Raw genomic sequence first — 24390 nt, forward strand, 5'->3', positions numbered from 1 at the left:
TGAAGTCAGTGCTACTGGGCGGTAATCACTGTCGCAAGCGGGTTGTTGTTTCTTAGGAACAAGAACAATGATGGACTGTTTGAAGCATGTGGGAACTGCTGCTTGGGCCAGGGAGAGGTTGAAGATCTCCGTGAACACTGGTGCTATCTGGTCAGCGCAGGCTCTCAGGACCCAACCAGGGATTGCATCTGTGTCATTTTTTTGAGAGCAGGGCTCAGTGGTTTAAATTAGCCTTTGTATGTGTAGCATTTCATGGCCCCTTTAAGTACATTCTCATGATTACCTACAGCAATCATGATTTAATTAAAGACTTGTGCACTTCAGTTGAGTTTGAGAGCTTACTACTCATGTGATACATAGCTAATAAGGAGAAAATTATTTTTGTTAAATGAATTTGTCACTAAATCACTCAATCACAACAGATGTGATCATGTCAAAGTTAGCATTAACTGCAAGTGGACAGGGTCTCCTCCTACATCACCTTCTTTGAGGAAAACATGATCCCCTCTAAAACTGTCACCATCTTCCCTAATAACAAACCCTGGGTAACAAAGGAGTTAAAGGGGAAAATAAATAATAATAAGAAGCATCTTCTTCTCTGACTCTGAGCTTTAAAAGGAGGTCAACAGAGATTCCAAGAGAGCCATTAAGCTCGCCAAGCTTAACTACAGAAACACCCAGTGGAACCACCAATCAGCTTGACCTCATTACATGCATCACTCCAGCATTTCTTCACCAGGTTTGAGACCAACATATTTACTTAAATAGCCAATCAAGCTTGGCTATTCTCCAATCAGATTCCAAACCAACGTCGTGGTGAGGGCCCTCAAGAGGACCAAAGCTAATAGTGCACCTGGTGCAGACAACATTAGTGGCCAGGTCCTCAGACACTGCACTGACCCAAGACCCTGAAAAAAAACTTCACCCTGTGGTCCTCACTTCCCTTGTGATGAAAGCCATAGAGAGAATCATGAAAGAACACATCTTCTCTTTTGCCAACTCACAGCTCAGCTGGCTCCAATTTGCATGTCGGACAGGTAGAGGTATCAATTATGTCAAAGCCTTCATCATCGACACCTTTACCCTGGATGACTAGCTCATTCTCTGGAGCCTTGACTTTCTTACAGGCATCATAAAGAGAGTCTGGGTCAAAAAATAGACTCTACTTAAAGGAGTTCAAGTACATGGAGACCATCTTCAACACCCACCTGGGGTTCTCCTCCAACGCTGAGGTGATCCTGAGAAAGTGCACCCAGGGATTGTACCTCCTTAGAAAACTGCTTTCTCTGTCAGTAATAAAATTCTACTGACCTTCCACTACACTTTCATTGACAGTGTCATCACATTTTCTACTGTCTACTGGTGGATAAAATAAAAAAAAACTTACACAAGAATGTAAAGCTGTGTTCTAAGATTACTGGACTTCCTCCCCGATTCCTGGCATCTATTTAAGAGCAGCAGGTTTGCGGCCTGGCTGTCCCAATTCTCAAGGACTCCTCCCATGCTCCTTTTCCTTCATTTGAGCAGCTGCCATCTGGTTACAGAGTCCACTGTCCAGCCTCCTGGACCAAGAGGAGAAGAGTGACCTTTGTTCCTCTTTCTGAGAACAGAATGAGTTAAAGCTGTTCACAAGGGTCAATAACAATAAATGGGTGGTTTTAGTGTTGTAGCTGGACAAAGTGTGTGACTTTTTTATTACTTGCCACATCTGTCTCTACTTTATGATTTAAAGTTACTTTTGCAGTTTAATTTTGGATTAAATTTCTGTTTAAATGTGTTTGAATCTAGTTGGTATTTTGTAATGTCAAATATGTATTTGTTTCCATGAACTTATAAATCCATTTAAGTGAATGTTGTAAAAGATCAATAGTATAATCTTGTGGTTTTATTTTATGTTTGATCTGCTTTTTGAAATGGAACAACAGCAAAGAGTCCAGGCTCCATTGAAATTTTTGGTATATATGTTATGTAAGCATAAACTATAAGAGGTCATTCACTTTTAAAAGCGCATGTATATCATGGACATACATACTTGAAGTGTTTCATTCTATTGTTTATCTAAGCAACTGACACACCCAGTACCCCCATTTCCCTCTTACATGGTAGCACTCTCTCTCCCTGTCATTAACACACACTGACAAACACACAAATGTCATAAGTCAAAGAGGATTTTCAATGGCAGGAAGGGAGTGGGATTGTTAATACTGGACTTTACAGTAATATATGGTGTGAACAACTTTCTCTTCCACCAAGTACAGAAAGTCTAACTCCCCTCTACACACACACACAATCACAAATGCGCGCACACAAGCACACACACAGACATACACAATCACAAATGCTGTGTGCCAACATCTTATCGCTTCATCAGCAGACCTGGGTAGTTCCATTAGCTTCCTTCCCTATTATGCTATTATGGAGAGTCATGTTTACGTTTGTGTATGAGTTGTGTGCACTGCGCTGTTTGCTGGAGCCTCTACAATTGTCCCACCTTTACTTCCTGGAAACTACAACAAAAGCAAATTTATAAAACAAAAATACCAGAATCTAATCCCTAAGATATCCAAAAGAAAAACATAACATATAGACCACTTTTCACGTTTTCATTTATTATTTAATTTATTCATTGCTCAGAAGGCACTTTGAGACCTGTTCATAGTTTGGTGGGACAAACGCACACACCTTTTTCACACCAAAATTAGTGGATCTGTGCAGGTGTTTTGAGCACTGGTTACTGCTTTATTTGCTGTTTGATTTGTGATCACTTTAGCTAAGGGCAGGTCATTTACTAATCGGAAGGTTGGTGGTTTAATCCCTGGATGCTCCAGTGTCCAGTCTGGATGCCTAAGTGTCTAAGTGATAGTGACTTCCAAGTTGCTCTCTGATGCTTTCATTAGAGTATAAATGCGTGTGAATGTTAGAAAAACCTTAGGTGTAGAAAAAAGTGCTTATATGAATGGGTGTGGATAAGGTACGTTGTATAAAGCACTTTGGGTACTCAAGTAGAAAAGTGCTATATAAGAAGCAGTCCATTTACCTTTTGATTTCACAAATTATCTGAAAAACAGGGTCTATCAATGAAAAAAATAGCAGTGAGACCAGAACAATAGTAGTCATTAAGAGATATTTTCAAAATGTATTTTATTTAAATCTTTTCTAACTTGTGATGATGGAAGTAAGTATAATATACATAAACTCCTAATAATATTTGGGTTCTCTGTTTATGTCTGTTTTTTGACTAAGATTTGGCTGTAAAGAGTTTTTTTTTTTTTTTAAATGTATCTAATGTTTTAGTTGCATACAACAATTCTTGTTTGTGCAAGAAATACATCATTAGTACAAATACTTCACTATTGTACTTAAATAGAACTTTCAGGTATCTGTACTTTCCTTTAGTCTTTTTTTGTCTGACAACTTTTTACTTTTACTCCCTACATTTTTAAACAGTGTGTGCCATAGTCAGGGGTTAAAGTGGGCCGGTATTTTTGTTTTGTTTTTGTTTTTTTCTTTGGCACAACACCGGCACTGGACTCCAGGTTAAAGTTGCAGTTGCGGTACTTCAGCCTCTAGCCAGCCATATAGAAGATGAGCAAGCATAAAGGTGTAACATGTTGTGGCAGATGATTTCAAATTTAAGGTTTTTATCAGGTCAACAAACATCAGCAAACACACAAACTGTGTGCAGTTTGATATACATTTTATTTAGATTTTATACATTGATTAATGACCTGCAGAATCTCATCATATTAAGTGATTCATAATTGTCACTTTATGCTTTCTCCATCTCTAAAGTGATGACATCCTTGCATTACATACTTTAGGTTCATTTTCTGCAGGCAGGTTTCTGACAGAGAACAGGCAGATTTACACTATAACATGCAGCGTTCTATAGATGGACACATAAAGAAATGAAAAATTACATGTATGTGCTAACTTTCTAAACACTTTGTTACATTTATGATAAAGTAGATTAAACACATTTATGTCGGCCTTGGCTCATAGTTCTTGTCTGTAAATTAACTTTGTCTGTGTGTGTTTCAGGTACTGCACTCTCAAAGACTGAATGAACCAGCATTGCAGCCTTGGGTCATGGTGAGCATCACAGGGAAGGTCGAAGCCGCCCACTGCACCTGTAAGGCCGGAGTCGCGGAGACCTGCATCCATGTCACTGCTCTTCTGTTTAATGTAGAAGCCGTGTAAATAATTTGCATTTACTGAATATGTACTGACTGAGTCCCACTGTTCAAAAGTTGAATAAAGAAACAAACAAATGTGTGCCTCTTTTTTTTTTTTTTTTTTTATTAAAACAATTTTATAGAACATCACATCAGTTACAGTGTAGAATCCATGTCATTTATAGTTTACAAATGACAAAATGTTTACACAAAATCATGACAGTGTTTACATGATATCACCCACTACTAACATTTCATTGGCTGGTTTGCTGCAATAATGCCAAATAATTAGCAACTCTATAAATAGGAGGTAGTTCTGCAAAATCACTCAGTTTGTTCTAATTTGCTATGAGCTCAGAGCGCATCACAAATAAAACTAATAGGCTATAAAAAGTTATATGAACATATTTAGAACTTACCGGAATGAAAATGTCTGGAGCACCAACAGATATTTGGAGATGGAAGAGAACTGCACGTCAGCTCGTCTCACAGCTGCTATCCAGGCTAGACGCCTTCGTTTGGTAACATCGATACACGAGCTGCGTCATGTTGCTTCCAGGTTGGGAAAGAATGAAAAGACAAACCCTTTTCAAGCTTATTCTCTTGCTGGTCGTGCGATCGAACATTGCAGCCGACCACACAGCAAATACAAACCATGGCTGTTGCGTGTCTTCACTCCTTTTTCGCTTGCGCTTTGTTTAGACCCCCAAAATGGCGGATCGGGCCAAAATCCTTTCCACGCCCACCCCCGTGACATCACGCTCCAAAGCCCTATAATGTATGCAAATAGACCCTGTGCACGAGAAAATGCTAACTTCCTGGTTTGAGACCGGATGTGGGGTTGTACATTTTCGGTAGCTTTACTTTGCGGTCAATCACTACTGCGAAGATATCCTCCAAAATCATGTCCAAAACTCGAAAACGGAAAGATCGCGTTAAGTTGCAAAGAGCAGAAGGTGGGAACACTCACCACTGTTGTGTCAAAAAATCTAATGATCAGTTTTGACGTTTAAAGCGTTTAGATCGATCAGTTGTTTACATCACTCAACACAAGCAGAACTGCATCACTGCAGAAGACACATCGTCCACATTCAGAAGCACATCTCTGTGTAGTGACTGGTCTCATGATTTAAACAGGCAAATGTTCAGCGTTCAAACTACAGGTGAAGAATAGTCAAACCAGATGTTTCCCCCGTTATGTCGAGATCAGCTCGTCAAGTACACACCTACACAGCATGTTAACAAACCCTGAAAAAAAGCCACACAAAAAATGAATGATTGCTGGTAACGGTTTCTATACGTTAGTATTTACGAAGGCTATGTTGTGACTTACCTTCAAAATTACAGCGGTTCACCTTTCACCTCGCTGTTTCGCAGATTTTTTAGTGCAAGTTTGCATGCTTATTTTTTTTTACATCACATTGCGTCCTGCGTCCTGATCGCTGCAGACGATCTCCTCCGTGACGTCTCTCCTGTACAGTACAGAATCGCTGCATCGATCTCTGGCAGTGTGACTCTGAAGTGCAGTACTGTATGTCCACGATGTCCATGAAACGTTTTGCACCGTCAAAAAATAAAATTGGTTACTTGATTTCACCTATCACTGGTTGTTTTTAGGACATAACACCCGCGATACACGAGGGACAGCTGAGAAATATAACATTTGAATCCCTTTTCTCTTTTGCTCTGAGGCGCGGGGGAAAAAATATCGACAAGTCGATGAACATCATTTACAGAGATATTGGATAAATGCCCGAGACATCTATAGAAATGTAAATCACTGCTTGATTCATTCATTTGCTTAATTTGTTTTGGACCGTAAACAGGGCGCGAATAGGACACCGGAAACAAAGCTCCCCACAGGAGTTTCCGCACCGGAAGTAGCATATGCTAACGTGCACATAGTCTATACATGCGGGTCGAAATTCTCTCTCTCGCCATTACCATCAGATAGCTATCTGATGGTAATGGCATCCTCCACCGATTTGCTCTGTAAGCAAACTGTTGTGGGTTAGGGGAGGAGGGTAGACAGTCTCTGATGGTGCTGACACACTATCTGCTCAAGGTACTTCATGACTAAAGACATGAGGGCTATAGGTCTGTAGTCATCAAGGCTGTCTATGCCAGTCTTTTTGGGAATGATGGTGAAGGCCTTCAGAGAGGTGGAGACCGTCTTCTTCCCTGCCAGTTGGTTGCGAGTTTGAGGCTGCTGTTGGGGTTTGGGGGGTTCTATCCTTTGTAGTTAGTGAAAGTTTGGATACCTCTCCACACCTGGCGGGGGGTTGTTGTCAGTGAGGAGTCCCTCTGGCCTCCTTGGCCTGTTTGATGCTCTTACTCAGATTGGCTTTGGCAAAATGTTGTGCAGAGAACTTTTCCTCAGCCTGAAGGCTGACTTGCGAGTTCTGATCACTGTCTGGACTTCACTCGTCATCCAAGGTTTTCGGTTAGGAAAAACCCAGATGGTTTTTGTCAGTGTTACATTTTCTACACAACACTTAATGTAGAAAAGGACAGACTGAGTGAATGTCTGCAGGTCCTGCTGTTCACAGACGGACCATTCTGTCAGATCGAAACAGTCCTGTAGTTGGAGGAGAGCATCATCTGGCCATCTTTTAATGACCCTGTTTCTTGGAGGATTTTGTTTCCTGAGGGAGATGTAGGCAGGGATGAGGAGCAGTGAGAGGTGGTCAGATTGTCCCAGGTTGGGGAGGAGTGTCTCTCTGAAGCGACCAACATGTCACTTAACATGTTGGTGGAATTTGGGGAGTACAGGTTTTAACCATACCTTAATATATCCCCTGGAACAATATGGATGCCCTCTGGGTGCTCTCTTTGCTGTTTGCTGATGATAAGTTGGAGGTGATTGAGTCAGGTGAGCTTAAGTCAGGTGAGCAGTGACTGTCTATATTTCTTCTATTATGGCACCAGTCCTGAAGCACATAAGCACAGAGCCTACCACCCCTTCCCTTACTGGTTTCTTTGTTGCAGTCCTGGCAGTGTAATGTCCAGCCCAGTAACTCCATTAATGGCCTGCGGATGTTTGGATGGATTTTGAATTTAGTTACAATCAGTAGACTTCGAGACAAAGCACAAAGCGGTTGTACTAAATCTCTAATTGTAGCTCCTCGTTTTGTTTGCGAGGGTTCTGGCGTCGGTGAGGAAGATGAAGGCAGGGATTTGTGCTGTTATTTTTGCAGCTGGATGCAATAGCCAGCTCTGCATCCTCACTTTTGTTTCCTCTTCCTGCACCATCTGCGCTGCTTGCTGTTCCCGACAATAACCCACAGAGCATTAGTTAAGAGTGCTGTGCAGCTGCATACATCCATACAGAACCAAAATATGTGTGCCAAGAGAGCTGAAATCGGGATACTGACAAGATGATGGGACAATATGAAGCATTGCCCTGGTTATTGAAAAGCAGATTGTCCTGGATGATGTCTGTGACTTTCAAACTGTATTTGCCCTTTTGTTTGGACTCATCTATGCACTTAATGTGGACTATCCAGAGGACTTTTGAAGTAATTCAAAGGGTGTTCATTGGTCTTGGTACCCATTGCTCTGCCTGGGTTAAGACGTTAAAGAATCATTTGCTGAAATAGCCTGTCAGCAAAGTGCTCATGATAACAAAGCCTGTTCTCATGCTGGATTTTTTTCTTTTCTTTTTGTTTTACTGACCAAGTGATATGATTTGACTGTGACTTGGTCAATAAAGTAATGATGAAATCTTAGTGCATACACTGCAGTTATTTATTCTATGTTCATTCTAGAATGGAAAAAAAGCAATATCTGACTAATATTTCAGAATTGTCCCATTTTGATATTGTAAAGATAAAACATATTGGTAATGGCATTTTTATTTGGTATCTTAGCAGTTCTTGTTGAGGTAATATCTTTTTAACTTTGTTGCAGAGCTTTTCATGTGCACTACACTGAAGGGTAAAATATTAAAGTTTTATTCAGGAATGGTCAGTCACGCTACCTGTGGTCTTTGAGCAACTTCGTTTTGTTGTCAGATCATCCAGGGTTAGGATACAGTTAGATGCGATAATATATACGACATACGATACCATTTCAATGGAATGTAGTTACTAGAGAACGAGTGTGAAATAAATCAGGAAGTCCAAAATAGTTACTGGGCCTGAATTATTATGTAATAAGTTGTTCATAATTGTCTCTTTCTTCTTAAATGTAATTCCAACACAGAAAAATACAGAAAAGTAACTGTTGACTTTGAAGTTATTATTGAAGTACTTATGAAAGATCCAACAACTAGGAGGAGGTTCCTAATTCATACCCCTTCTTTAGTAGATGTGTATTTGCTTATTGTAACATGCTAGCCGATATGTCTGGTTCTGCGTTCAGGATGTATTAGAATTTAATGTTGGGTTTTTTGTTGTTGTTTTGCTTTCATGTACTATCAAATAGGTGTTCTTAGGTTGTTGGGGGTTTTTTTATTCACTTTACATGGCAGAACTTTAGGGGTGACACAGGACTTTGTATTGCTAGAAAAACTCATTTTAAGGATGTATGTAGACCTAATAGAAATGGTATTTTTGGTTTACAGAAAAGTTTGCAAATTTTGATATTTAAAAGCCCATTGTGGAAAACTTTTCATGGTCCTTTTGTTTCAGCTTGTCCACAGCAAAACTGTACAGTTTCTAACTAAAAAATAAGGGCAACACAGCAAAAGATTTTTGAATATACTTAACTATCGAGCAGTGAAGCTAAACTAACAAAATACTTTAAGTTAAAAGTAATGTTCTCTTAACTAAAAATATGCAGTGCTGTTGTCGCATGTTGTCAATTTCTATACTATATATATATATATATATATATATATATATATATATATATGAAAGATAAGACAAGAGAAATGGTATTAAGTGTCGCAATTGTTGAACATAGAACAATACTTCAAATGTGATTTTGCTCATAGTTAATTGATGCTTAGTTGCTTAATCTAGATCAGAGAATAACCAGGTATAGATTTAACAGATATAGCAAAAAAGAGAAATACAGTAATGACTCTAGGATAGGCCTCACACTGAGTCTGTGTGAAGACGGCCTTGGAAGGATGGGCGGGGTGATTGAGCGACACCAAAGAGCCACTAATCTAAAACAATGTATGACTTTTTAAATGTATGTATTTTAATAAAAGAAATTGTATTGAGCATATTGTGATCAACAAACTCAGTTTCAAAGACAAGTAAAAGAAAGTATTGTTATATAACTAGATTAAAAGGAGATTATGTAGAAATCGATTTTCATGTGAGAATGAACTGAGGATAGATCTAATTGAAGATAAATTGTATGAGCTTAATGAAACATGAAGTAAAATATAATATTATGTGACTAAATGTTCGGATAACGGAATTTTCTATGTTAAGAAAAACATAGAAAAGAAGAAAATGTGATTATGTGATTTTAAAATGTAAACTTTGTTTTAAATTATGCATGCGGAAAAGTCAGATAGTCAGATTATAAGGTGTGGCTGGAAATCAGGTGATTAGATGTGATTGGATGTCATCATAGGTGAGGTGTCAACTCAGAGGATGTGACATCCAGTTAGAAAGCAGGGAGAAAAGATGACCAGGTATAAAACTTTGTGCAGAAGAGATAAGTGGTTCTTCCCTTCATTTTCTGTAAAATGTGCATTTCAGACGATTGGACCTAATATGTTGACAGTTTGAAATGAAAGCCGAGCCCCAGAGGCAATCCCTGCCCAAACTGTGAACCTGCAAATTGGCTTTTTCTCTGCTCATTTTTTATAGAATCAAGAGGATTTGGATTTCTAAATAACAGAAAAGACAGAGATAAGTGTGATCCTCCTCACAAGATCTACTCAGAGTACATTGATTAGATACGGGCAGAATAAATGCCATTGCCAGAGTATACAGTTTACATTTCATTTCTGTGTAAACGGCTCAAACAACTGCTCTGTAAAATATCTACATAATATCTATCAAACATGCCTTGCATCCTCAGAGTCACTAGCTGCAGCTATTGTAATTGGAAAAACATGGTTCTTGATCATAATGTCTGTGTTTAGACATTGTAACAATAACACAGCGCTGCCACTATGGTTTGCCAGAGAGCTTATTTGTGGAGTTTGAGTGTTCTCACTGGAACAGTGTGGACTTCTTCCGGGTATCCTCCCATAGGACATTCATGCTATGTAATTTAAAATTACCAGTTACTATGAACATTTAAGGCTGTCTGTCTGTTTGTGTTAGCCCAGCAATAAACTGGTGATCTGTTCTGCTGTGAAAGCTGAGATAACAGACTGGATAACAACCTAAATTAACAATATATAACATTCAGTATACTTTATTTCACATATATATTTTATATGATACAAAAATACTGATCGGTGTATTTTTATGAAAAATACAGAAATTGCAAGAAAGTTGAAAAATAACCTTTAATAAATTATATAATCAATATCTGACATAAGAATACTGCGACATAATTGATACAAAAACCCCTCAAATATTTTAAGAGAAATTACTTAGACAGTATCTTAGAAAAAGTGTCTTTCCTTCCAATGTTCATCTCAGATCAGTCTCCCATAAAAATATCTTTATATCAAAATCAGTGCATTTATCACCTTCAACTCATCAGTTTCCCATATCTTCATCCTAATCACTAAGGTTTCGCCACATTTTTTAGGGCCCACACACGTAGCTGCCCCCACATCTAATAGGGATACTTATGACCAGTAGATCTGAGGAGAATGGGTGATAAATAGTTTTTTTGTTTTTTAAGTTTAATATAATCTTGTTAATGTCCCATAGCATGGAGGTTAGTCTATCCTTCTCCAGTGGGATGGAACGCAGCGACATATTTCATCGCTGAAGAAGAAATCTGGTTCACACCTTCGCCTTCTTACTTCACAGGAAGGCCTGACGCAACTGCAATGAAAGAAAAAAAAGACAGGACAGGATTAGCTTCAAAACCACTAACAGTCCAGTGTAGGTCAGGATATGTATTGTACAGTTTTAGTTAGCTGTTTACATACACTCATAGGCATATATCATGCCTATATATACAGATACATATATATATAGATATATATATAGATATATGTATATATACACATATATACAACAGGGCTCGCAAAATCGCTAGCCCGACGTCCCGGGGCTAGCGATTTTTCCAGTCAGGCTACCAAAATCTATCTCTGCCCTGCCCGTCGGCCTATCATAGGAAGGAAAAATATATGTCAATGCTTTTGCATTCTTTCGGAAATGTAGCTGGGTAATTATGTCATTGGCATCGGTGAGCCACTGTCAATATGTGACATATTGAAATCGCGTTTGAATTTGTGCTTGTTTTTTGCTTTCACTTTGCAATCGCGCGAACTGTGTATAGAGAGCGACAGCACTGATCTGTGAGTGATGATAATTTGCGCACCAATTCCTCTGACATCGTCTTATTAATCGTTAGCTTACTATGCAAACATGACAAGTGAAATCTCCCGCAGCTTAAACATGTGAGAGGTTGATTGCGCAGAGAATCGCTGAGCATTATGTGAGTGCGTGTGTGTAAAAGCAGCAGGATATATATTTTAGTTCTGCTGAGCCAAATAAGACAGGTCAGGGTGAAGAAGTGACAGCCAAAGAAAAGCTTACCACAAAACGGAGAAGTTATGACAAATCAGACTATAAGGCAAAAAGAAAGGGCAGCTTTATGGTTTCATGGACAAAAGAATTTCTGTGGCTGCGATATGACGAGCTAAATAACCAGGGCTGCACATAAGTGGTCCACAGGTGCGCATTCGCTGTCAAAATAAAAAACGCGCACAAGATAAGAAGTTGCAACGCGTGTTTGCATACATAGGATTTTCTGGAGGAGGACAGACATTTGTTTAGAACTCTTAAAGATGTCGAAGAAGCTCCTTTAAGCAATTACTGTGATGTTCCTCCACCTCCAAAGAAATGTCAGGAGTCCGAACCACAAAAGAAGCGCGTATTCTCGGAAAAGTGGTTGCAGGAGGTGAGCTGGCTTCAAACAAATGATGAACGCACAGAGATTTGGTGCGGAATGTGCCCTGAAAATCCCACTCTAGCGGACAAAAACAGTGCTTTTTATATGGACGCAAACTCGCGTTGCAACTTCTTATCTGGTGCGCGTCTTTTATTTTGACAGCAAATGCGCACACGCGGACCACTTATGTGCACCCGTGTAAATAACATAATGTTCTGCCGAGTGTGTTGTTGGTTTTCCCTCGATTTCTCGATATTTCATTTTCTTATCGTTGCACAAAATTATACCGGTATTACCGTGAACTGTATGATATAGCCCAGCCCTACTGACTACGGATACTGACTACAGAATGGAGCAGTTGTCAGCCAGCTCCTCTACATGAATGACATCGAGCTGTATACCAAGAGTGAACATCGATTCAGTGATATAACCTACTAGGATCTACAGCAATAAAATTGGAATGTCGGACTGAAGAATTGTAGTCAGATGGTAACGAAGAGAGGGAACATAGTCTGAGGGGATTGCACTACCAGACTGAAGGATTGGAAACATCGAGGACAGCTACAAGTACCTGGGAATACCACAGGCAAATGGGAACCACAAAGAGGCTACTAAGAAAGCCACAACCACCAAGTACCTGCAGAGGGTTAGGCAAGTCCTGAGGAGTCAGTTGAATGGGAAGAAAAAGATCTGGGCAATCAACACCTGCGTCCTGCTGGTGATCAGGTACCCTGCTGGGATGATAGCCTGGCCGAAGGAGGAGATAGAAGCCACTGACATCAAGAGAAGGAAGTTCCTTACCACCCATGGAGAGTGTCACCCCATAAGAAATGGAAGGACTAGTGAGTCTCAGAACCACTGTTCAGGATGAGACAACAAACATCCATGAAGATCACCACAATCGGCTGTGTGCTTAGTAAATACCTCAGGCAGCAGAAACCTGAGAAATAAGAGAAGCAAGGAGAAGAACCATCATGGAAGGACAGGCCCTTGCACGGTATGTACCACCAGCTGATATAGGAAATAACTGACATCCAGAAATCCTACCAGTGGCTGAACAAAGCTGGACTGAAAGATAGCGCGTAGGGACTAACTATGGTAGAACAGGAACAAGCTCTGAGCACAAGATCCATCGACACTGGGATCCACCCAGCAGGGCGCAAGATGCTTGCAGGCAGGAAATACATGGAATGCCATAACCAAGTGGCTGGCATAACATCTGTGCCGAATACGGCCTGAAAGTCCCGAGGTCAAAATGGGAGACACCCCAACGGGTGGTTGAGAATGACCGTGCTAAGATCCTATGGGACTTCCAGATACAGATGGACAAAATGGTGATGGTTAACCAATCAGATGGGGAGATATGTGACACACATAGTGGGTAAAATTAAATAACTGTATGGCATGCTCAAAGTAACTAAATGAGCATGTCAACTTTTTTCTATTGACATGACATTTTTTCCTAATGTCAATAACAACCCATCCAATCCGCACATAACAAAATCAAACCATAGATGTCCATAAATTCAGATGCCCATAAATTATGTGTAATAATTAGAAATGACATAGGGAAAAGGTACTGAACACACAAAGAAAGGGAGGTGCAAAAAAGCACAGAAAATCATGGCACCGGCTGAAATTTATTATCAGAACTAAAATCAGCTGGTTCTGTCTAATGGCCTCCAAATAATGGCCTATAAAAAGTGCCTCTTTACAAAGACACAAGAAACAGCTCATGATGGGTAAAATCAAGGCCATCTCTCAAGACCTTTTCAACCTTAGTTTTGCAAAGCATACTGATGGCAATGTTTACACAAGAATTTCTCTTTCCATAAAACTATTAAAAGAGCCATAATTCAGAAGTGGTAAGAACATCATTTTACTATAAACCGGCAACAACCAGGTACTCACTGCAAGATTTCAGACAAAGGGTTTAAAAGGAATTATCAGAAGAGTTGTCCAAGAACTAAGGATCACTTGTGGTGAGCAACATAAAATCCTGGAATCAGCAGGTACAATTGTTTCAAAGAAAACAATAAGTAATATGCTAGTTGCTATGGCCTGTATGCACGCTCACTATGCAAGGCTCCATTGCTAAAGAACAAAAGGGATGTGGAAGGGGGTTTAAATTTAGCTGAACAACATTTAGATAGGCCTGTGAAATACTGGGAGAATACAGTCTGGTAGGATGTGACCAAAGCTAAACTCTTTGGATGCCATAATACTCACCATGTTTGGAGTTCACAATATACTGCATATCTACAAATATACTTGGGCTCATACAGTCCCAATCAAAAGTTTAAGACCACTTGAAAAATGGCAAAAAAAAATATCATATTTTGCATGGTTGCATCTTAACAGTGTTTTAAGTAGAGCTTCTACATGCAACAAGAAGAAATGGGAGTGAGACAAAACATTTTTAACAACCCCCCCAAAACAGAAATCAAAGTTCCAAACATGACCTCAGTAATGAGTAGCTCCACCGTTATTGTTGATCTCTTCAAAAATTTGTTGCAGCATGCTTGATGCAAGCGTTTCCATGAGGTGAGTGGGGACATTTCTCCAAGTGGTGAAGACAGTCGCATGAAGGGCATTTACTGTCTGGAACTGTTGTCTATTTTTGCAAACTTCCATTGTCATCCATCCCCTAAGGTTCTCAATTGGATTTACATCAGGGGAACATGCAGAATGGTCCAAAGGAGTGATTATTCTCCTGGAAGAAGTCCCTTGTCCTGCAGGCATTGTGTACTGTAGCGTTGTCTTGTTTAAAAACCCAGTTGTTACCACACAGTCATGACGGATGCTCTCTGCAACATCTGCAACATCAGCAGCTGTTTGATGCTCCTGCACCTCCTGAAGCTCTATTGTTCCACTGAAAGAGAAAACACCTCCACTGTGGTGTGTGGAAAACATCTCAGGTGGGATCTGCATGTCATGCCAGTAACACTGGAAACCATCAGTACCATCAAGGTTACATTTTTTTCTCATCAGAGAATAAAACTTTCTTTCACCTTTCAGTGTCCCATCTTTGGTGCTCTCTTGCAAAGTCCAAACGGTCAGTTCAGTGGCACATTTTTGCACAGATTTGACATTTTAAAGGTATGTGGTCCTAAACTTTTGATCAGCTGTTAATCAGCCTGTTTCAGTTTAAGCGTTGTTTTCAATAAATTGCATGCTCAAAAAAATGTTTTGTCGCACTCCCATTTCTTCTTGTTGCAGGTTAAGATCCAACCATACGATTTTTTTTTTTGCCTTTTTTCAAGTGGTCTTAAACTTTTGATTGGGACTGTATATATCCCTGTACATATGTGTAATAAATGTTCTGTGTTCTGTGTCCCAGAAGCCTGCAAGTTCTCACTTCAGCCAACACGGCTTTAAGACAAACACTTTCCTGTATGTTAAAAAGGTCAAAGGTTACAAATAGTAGCCCAAACTACTCCCTTTAGAGTTACCAAATGATTTATAGCCAATGCCAGATTTACCAGAGCTTTCAACACAACAGAACAATGTGAATGTTTAAATTTCTTACTTTCCATCTTGATGCAATTAATCTTCTTTGAAATTATCTGGAGTTTTTTTTAGCCTAATAAGAAAAAAGTCAAATAACTGACTACTTAGCTATTTTGGAAATAAAAAAAATGTTCATTTCTCAGTCATAATTGGCAACAGAAAAAGAGCTTACATATCTTAAAATGATATGTCCTAGCTCATGTTTGGTTGACTATAACCTAAAACGTAGGCCTCATTGTCCAAACAGACAGACAAGCCTTGTAGCCAAGGAAGTTTAAGGAACAAACAATGATTTAATCCTTTATTATACATACTTTATCATTATAAATTCTGCAATCGCCCATGCTTTTTCAGCTGCACAGGGTCTCACGTGGTGAATGACAGAATATTTAGTTGCTGTTACTTAATACGACCAATAAAGCCCCTTTGAAATACACAGATGAGTTCAAATGGACAAGCATAATTTCTTTTAGACGCATGTTCATAGTTACATATGCATAATGATCAGATCCCAGACACTAGATTCCTACTGTTATGTTCTACTCATAAATCACACTCAGACAGGGTCACAGTGGGTTGAAAGTGGACCAGATGGAAGGATGTGTGTGTATGTGTGCACGTTTCCTCCTGTGCCATAGAGGAAATGGTTAACTGACAGCTAGGAGAAGTCATTAGCACACTAGGGTCTTGTGTTACACACCGTTGTACTGCAACAAACCCCTACATACTGGTGTGGGATCAGTGCCTTACACAGTGCCACTAACATCCTGAAGGTTTGAGTGTGTGCATTTATGTGTAGCTGTAGAGATCTTTTCCATGAAAGTGAAAAAAATGAATTGCAAAGTACATCATTAGTTAAAAAATACTTGGTACATACAGTAAATTTGCTAAAATGTTTATACTAGCATGCTTCACCTACCAAGTCAGTAAGGTAAGGAGTGAGGAGTCACAAAACACTGACCAGAAAATAGAAAAGAAAGCTTTTATTATTGCATGTAGAGGGCTGGCCATACACTGTACAGCATACACTACATTGTTAAGTTTGTGTTTAGAAACTTAACAATGTAGACATAGAAGAGCCACCTCCACAGGACAAGACTCAGTCCATCTTCATCTAAAGGACAAAGGTCACTCTTTCGAGGATGCCAATATTCACATTTTGGACAGAGAGGACAGATGAGTTTGAAAGAGGAGTGAAAGAAGCCATTTACGTCCACTGTGAACGACCATCTTCTCACCACATTCCCAAACCAGAAACCGTGGATGGACAGATCGATCCGCACTGCAGTAAACGCCAGGACCGCCTCCTACAACGCGGGTCTCGCCACTGGCGATATGAGCGCCTACAAAGCGGCCTCATACGGCGCGCGGCGCGCGGTGAGAGATGCCAAACGCCGGTACCGGGAACGTGTGGAGTCCCACTTCCACCAGGGCGACACACGGAGTATGTGGCATGGACTACGCACCATTACGGACTACAAAGCCAGGGACACTGCGCTGATCAACGCGGACTCTGCATTCACCAACGAGCTGAATCAGTTCTACGCCCGTTTCGAGGTTAGCCAGGCAGCTAATGCTATCTACCGCCTGACTACCGAGGACAGTGACGTCATCAGCGAGAGACCGGTGACCAGCATCGCGGAGCATGACGTCCGAGCGGCACTGAGGAGAGTGAACACAAGGATAGCGGCGGGGCCAGACGGCATCACCGGCCGTCTGCTGCGCTGCTGTGCTGACCAGCTAGCAGGTGTGTTCACTTACATCTTCAACGAGTCCCTGGCGAAGTCTGTGGTCCCAACATGCTTCAAGAGATCCACCATCATCCCTGTGCCCAAGAACAGCAAACCCTCATCCCTGAACGATTACCGGCCAGTTGCACTGACCTCGGTAGTAATGAAGGTGTTTGAGAGGCTGCTGAAGAACATCATCTCCTCCTCCATCCCAGACACCACAGATCCGCTGCAGTTCGCCTACAGATCCAACAGATCCACAGAGGATGCCATCGCCCACGTCCTACACACCACTCTCAGCCATGTGGACAAGAAACAGGGTAACTATGTGCGAATGCTGTTTGTTGACTACAGTTCAGCGTTTAACACAATAGTGCCCTGCAGACTGTTCACAAAGCTCAGGGATCTGGGACTTAACAGCCGTCTGTGTGCATGGGTGTTGGACTTCCTCACTGGCAGAACTCAGGTGGTGAGGGTGGGCAGGTGCTTCTCCAACAGCATCACCATCAACACAGGAGCACCTCAGGGATGTGTCCTCTCGCCACTGCTCTACTCCCTCTACACTTCAGACTGTGTGGCCACCCATGGCTCCAACACCATTGTGAAGTTTGCTGACGACACAGTGGTGTTGGGTGCCATCTCCAACAACGATGAGATGGCCTACATGGATGAAGTGAAGAATCTGGCATCGTGGTGCCAGGACAACCACCTCCAGCTGAACGTCAGCAAGACCAAGGAGCTGGTGGTGGACTTCAGAAGGGGTCAGCACAGAGACTACAAGCCCATTATCATCAATGGAGCTCCAGTGGAGAGGGTGCAGTCCTTCAAGTATCTTGGTGTCCACATCTCCTCAGACCTGACATGGGCTGCCCACATTCAGGTCCAGACCAAAAAGGCTAGGCAGCGCCTGTATCACCTACGACAACTGAGGAAGTTCAGGGTCTCTCCAAAGATCCTCAGGATTTTCTATACAGGCGCTGTGGAGAGCATCCTCACACAGAACATGACATCGTGGTTTGGGAACAGCTGTGTGAAGGACCAAAAAGCTCTCCAGAGAGTGATCCGTACAGCAGAACGCTGCTGCAGGATTGCTCTCCCCCCGTTTCAGGACACCTACACCAGGAGATGCCGGACTAGAGCAGCGCAGATACTGAAGGACCCGTCCCATCCTGGCAACAAACTGTTCCAACTTCTGCAATCTGGTAGAAGGCTCCGCATCTTCCGGGCAAGGACAGAGAGACTCCTATCCCCAAGCCATCCGTGCCCTAAACACACACACCCGCCCTCTCACATCATCTATAATTGACTGAGTCAGGACTCTTCCAGACACTAAACCAAGGCACAATGTACATTTCAATTCCTTTAATTTTAAATATGTTTATATTGTCTATCCTGTAAAATAGTCAGATGTCTATTCATATTAATGTACAGAATTCACCTGCTTGCTGCTACTACTGCACATTCACCCAATGTATATACTACATATATATATATATACTACATATATATATATACTACATATATATATATACTACATATATATATATATATATATATATATATATATATATATATATATATAACAAAAAAAAAAAAACACCCAGCACGCCCCTGCGGGCGGTTTATCCTTCAAGCTCGGGTCCTCTACCAGAGGCCTGGGAGCTTGAGGGTTCTGCGCAGTATCTTAGCTGTTCCCAGGACTGCGCTCTTCTGGACAGAGATCTCCGATGTTATTCCCGGGATCTGCTGGAGCCACTCGCCTAGCTTGGGAGTCACTGCACCTAGTGATCCGATTACCACGGGGACCACCGTTACCTTCACCCTCCACATCCTCTCGAGCTCTTCTCTGAGCCCTTGGTATTTCTCCAGCTTCTCGTGTTCCTTCTTCCTGATGTTGCTGTCATTCGGAACCGCTACATCGATCACTACGGCCGTCTTCTTCTGTTTGTCTACCACCACTATGTCCGGTTGGTTAGCCACCACCATTTTGTCCGTCTGTATCTGGAAGTCCCACAGGATCTTAGCTCGGTCATTCTCCACCACCCTTGGGGGCATCTCCCATTTTGACCTCGGGACTTCCAGGTTATACTCGGCACAGATGTTCCTGTACACTATGCCGGCCACTTGGTTATGGCGTTCCATGTATGCCTTGCCTGCTAGCATCTTGCACCCTGCTGTTATGTGCTGGATTGTCTCTGGGGCATCTTTACACAGCCTGCACCTGGGGTCTTGCCTGGTGTGATAGACCCCAGCCTCTATGGATCTTGTGCTCAGAGCTTGTTCTTGTGCTGCCATGATTAGTGCCTCTGTGCTGTCTTTCAGACCAGCTTTGTCCAGCCACTGGTAGGATTTCTGGATATCAGCCACCTCCTCTATCTGCCGGTGGTACATACCGTGCAGGGGCCTGTCCTTCCATGATGGTTCCTCGTCTCCCTCCTCTTTCTTGGGTTTCTGCTGCCTGAGGTATTCACTGAGCACTCGGTCAGTTGGGGCCATCTTCCCAATGTATTCTTGGATGTTCATTGTCTCATCCTGGACTGTGGTGCTGACACAACAAGGTCCGCGTCAGGTGTTGAGGAACCAGGGCACCCTGACGAAAAGTGGGCTACTGGAACAAGAAGGCATCGGTGGGCAAGAGACGAAAACAGGGCGTTGTTGGAATGCTACTACGCAAGTAACCCCGGCGGAAGGGGCTACATGAATAGGATGAGGGACCTATGGATTCTTCGATACCCAACATCCACAATGACGGCGAAACAACTAGTAGCTCAGTGTTCCAACATTCGAAAGAAGGGACTGCTCTCACAGCTAGAGATTGACGAGGTACAACACAAATGCTACGGCAAGGAGGAGTCAGGACGCCAGGTCAGGGGGGAGATATCATCACCCCCACCTGAGATTGGGTACATAGCCCCAAGTGCGATAGGAGAAGGATCGTTGAGTGCGAGAGGAACTGACCTGAAAGATAGGATCATGGCCAAGCTTGAAACCTGGATCCCCCGTAGCCTGTTACCAAGATTACGTGAAGTACCCTCAGAAGGTCTGCTAGATGATGTTAATGCAGCACTACGGACAATACCTACAACCACGATTACCGACACTAACAAGCTGATCTACAATACGGCAGCAGTGATCAGTGAGATGCTTGGCTACAAGTTAAACAGCCACAAGGGGCAGTACCCTCCATGGAGAAGGAGGCTAGAGGGCAAGATCAAAGTAGCACGGAGGGAGGTTAGCCAACTAACGGAGTTGCAGAAAGGTGCGACAAAGAAGGTGCATAAGAAATACAGCAAGCTGTCCATACCTGAGGCCTTGGAAACTGCCAAGCAAAGACTCACAGCCTTGGCCAGCCGCTTGAGGAGGTACACCAGAGAGATAGAAGGCAGGAGAATAAACCAGCTGTTCTCCACAGAACCAGCAAAGGTGTACTCTCAGTGGCAAGGGAACAATAAGAGAACAGCACCACCAAGGCTGGAGACGGAGCAATACTGGAAGAGCATATGGGAGAAGGATGCAACCCATAACGGCAATGCTCAGTGGCTAGAGGATCTGAGGGCAGACCACAGCGACCTCCCTTAACAGGGTCCAGTAACCATCACAGTGGCAGATATCCAAGAAAGGGTCTCCAGTATGAAGAGTTGGACAGCACCAGGGCCCGACATGGTTCACGCCTACTGGCTGAAGAAGCTGACTGCACTCCACGAGCGTCTGGCAGCACAAATGAACCAGCTGCTAGTTAACGAGAGACACCCGGAATGGCTAACTGAAGGCCAGACGGTCCTGATCCCCAAGGACCCCAAGAAGGGACCGGTCCCCTCCAACTACCGACCAATAACCTGCCTCAGTACTACATGGAAGCTCCTGTCAGGCATCATATCAGCTAAGATGAACAGGCACATGGGTCAATACATAAGCGGGACACAGAAAGGAATTGGCAAGAATACCAGAGGCGCAAAACACCAGCTACTGGTAGACAGAACAATCAGCCGAGACTGCAAGACCAGACTGACCAACCTGTGCACTGCCTGGATTGATTACAAGAAGGCCTATGACTCAATGCCCCACAGCTGGATACTGGAATGCCTAGAATTGTACAAGATCAATGGGACCCTAAGAGCCTTCATCAGGAACTCAATGGGGATGTGGCGTACAACACTAGAGGCCAACTCCAAGCCCATAGCACAAGTCACCATCAAGTGCGGGATCTACCAAGGAGATGCTCTGTCCCCACTGCTGTTCTGCATAGGCCTGATCCCCCTCAGTGAGATCAAAGAGAGGGAAGGTAGTCAGAACTGAGGGGATTGAACTACCAGAAGGCAACATTGCAGACATAGAGGACAGTTACAAGTACTTGGGGATCCCGCAGGCGAATGGGAACCATGAAGAGGCCGCTAGAAAAGCTGCAACCACCAAGTACCTGCAGAGGGTCAGGCAAGTCCCGAGGAGTCAGCTGAATGGTAAGAACAAGATCCGGGCCATCAACACGTACGCCCTACCCGTGATCAGGTACCCTGCTGGGGTAATAGGCTGGCCAAAGGAGGAGATAGAAGCCACTGACATAAAGACAAGAAAGCTCCTTACCATGCATGGAGGGTTTCACCCCAAGTCCAGCACCCTGAGGCTGTACGCTAAGCGGAAGGAAGGGGGCCGGGGACTGGTGAGTGTCAGCACCACAGTCCAGGATGAGACAACGAACATCCAAGAATACATTGGGAAGATGGCCCCAACTGACCGAGTGCTCAGTGAATACCTCAGGCAGCAGAAACCCAAGAAAGAGGAGGGAGACGAGGAACCATCATGGAAGGACAGGCCCCTGCACGGTATGTACCACCGGCAGATAGAGGAGGTGGCTGATATCCAGAAATCCTACCAGTGGCTGGACAAAGCTGGACTGAAAGACAGCACAGAGGCACTAATCATGGCAGCACAAGAACAAGCTCTGAGCACAAGATCCATAGAGGCTGGGGTCTATCACACCAGGCAAGACCCCAGGTGCAGGCTGTGTAAAGATGCCCCAGAGACAATCCAGCACATAACAGCAGGGTGCAAGATGCTAGCAGGCAAGGCATACATGGAACGCCATAACCAAGTGGCCGGCATAGTGTACAGGAACATCTGTGCCGAGTATAACCTGGAAGTCCCGAGGTCAAAATGGGAGATGCCCCCAAGGGTGGTGGAGAATGACCGAGCTAAGATCCTGTGGGACTTCCAGATACAGACGGACAAAATGGTGGTGGCTAACCAACCGGACATAGTGGTGGTAGACAAACAGAAGAAGACGGCCGTAGTGATCGATGTAGCGGTTCCGAATGACAGCAACATCAGGAAGAAGGAACACGAGAAGCTGGAGAAATACCAAGGGCTCAGAGAAGAGCTCGAGAGGATGTGGAGGGTGAAGGTAACGGTGGTCCCCGTGGTAATCGGAGCACTAGGTGCGGTGACTCCCAAGCTAGGCGAGTGGCTCCAGCAGATCCCGGGAATAACATCGGAGATCTCTGTCCAGAAGAGCGCAGTCCTGGGAACAGCTAAGATACTGCGCAGGACCCTCAAGCTCCCAGGCCTCTGGTAGAGGACCCAAGCTTGAAGGATAAACCGCCCGCAGGGGCGTGCTGGGTGTTTGTTTTTTGTTTTTATATATATATATATATATATATATATATATATATATATATATATAATGTTTTTCCTCTACACCCCCCCCCCCCCCCCCAATTTTTTTGCACATGTCGAGGAGCGTGTCAGGCTACATTTCACTGTGTGTTATACTTGTATAACTATGCATGTGACAAATAAAGAACCTTGACCTTGACCTTTGGTGGTTTACAACACCAGCTTTCTGCCATCTATCCAGTTTTGAGATCCTTCCCAGATGCCTTAACGCCCACTCACATCCTGGGCCATCTGACCTCAGGAAATCACATGATAGGGTGGGGCTAGGTTTCACAATGAGCTCACCTGAAACCTTGGCTGACTGTGACCTACACCCGTTTTCACACCTTGGCTCATGTGATTAGGTAGAGGATCATTAGGGGGTCCTTTTGTCCCTCTCAGGGGGATTATCCCACAGGGCTTAAATCTGGGACTCCCCACCATTTGACCCTAGAACTGAAGAAGCTTCTCGGATGAGAGGTGAAACGTCTTCAAGCAACTTAAAGAAGTCCAGACGGTTTTCTTTCCAAGCTCCTCAGACAACAGGGTAACACAGCTGGGCCTAATCTGACATAACAAGACAGGGAAGAAGCAATACACTAACACAGGACACAGCTCTATCAAAATAAAACAGGAAACATGAGACAGAGGCTAAGACGCAAACTTTACACTGTGATCAGTGAAGAACAGACATGAGAACACAACTAACTTGACATGACACATGGAACACAGGGGAGGCACAGTAACAAAACTAACAAATATAACCGGGGCATAACTAAGGAACCTCGAAATACAAATGACCGTACCAAAAATGATACCAAATCAAAGATAATTCAAAATCAGAAACTGTCATAAACACTGGGTCCCCAGACTCAGGACCATGACACAGCCACTATAAAACTTATGATTTTATAAAATATGATGCAATGCTGTCGATTAAATCAAGTATTAAGTGCTTAAAATAAACTCAATCTAAACATCTGCAACAGTAATATTAATCCATATAACACTGATGGTAACACCTTGCTGCAAAATAATAAAGATAGAAAATAAGTACTTTTACTTTTGATCATTTATGGAAAATAAATTTATTGTAGCCATTATCTAACTCTCTGTGAATAGTACTCATGGTCATTGATCAATGGTCATATTAATAATAATGAAAGTGAGCTTGAAACTCATTGTTAGCTAGTGATCTGATCCTAGTTTTAGTCATTGTGCATCTGGACCATGTATAAATCCAGGCATTTTTCCTACTGAAAATGCAAATGATTTTTTGTGATTTGGCACTATATAAATAAAACTGAATCAAATTGAACTGAAAACACTGCATCCAGAAC

At 42.6% G+C, this 24390-nt stretch overlaps 1 protein-coding gene across 1 annotated transcript in view; it reads right to left on the reverse strand.

The window, feature by feature from the left end:
• Positions 1 to 10571: 10571 nt before the first annotated feature.
• The window catches only part of vegfc (vascular endothelial growth factor c), a 102071-nt gene continuing 88252 nt past the window's right edge, over positions 10572 to 24390 (reverse strand). The window contains exon 7 of the mRNA XM_086294608.1: positions 10572 to 11086. Coding sequence (XP_086150734.1) covers positions 10978 to 11086 — 109 coding nt within the window. The 3' untranslated portion in view covers positions 10572 to 10977. The remainder of the gene's footprint in view (positions 11087 to 24390) is intronic.

This window comes from Aulonocara sp. 'chitande type north' Nkhata Bay, linkage group LG6 (assembly GCF_057382095.1).
Source record: "Aulonocara sp. 'chitande type north' Nkhata Bay isolate Kocher_YH1m ecotype deep benthic linkage group LG6, A_spYH_male_GT1.1, whole genome shotgun sequence".
NCBI lineage: Eukaryota > Metazoa > Chordata > Actinopteri > Cichliformes > Cichlidae > Aulonocara > Aulonocara sp. 'chitande type north' Nkhata Bay.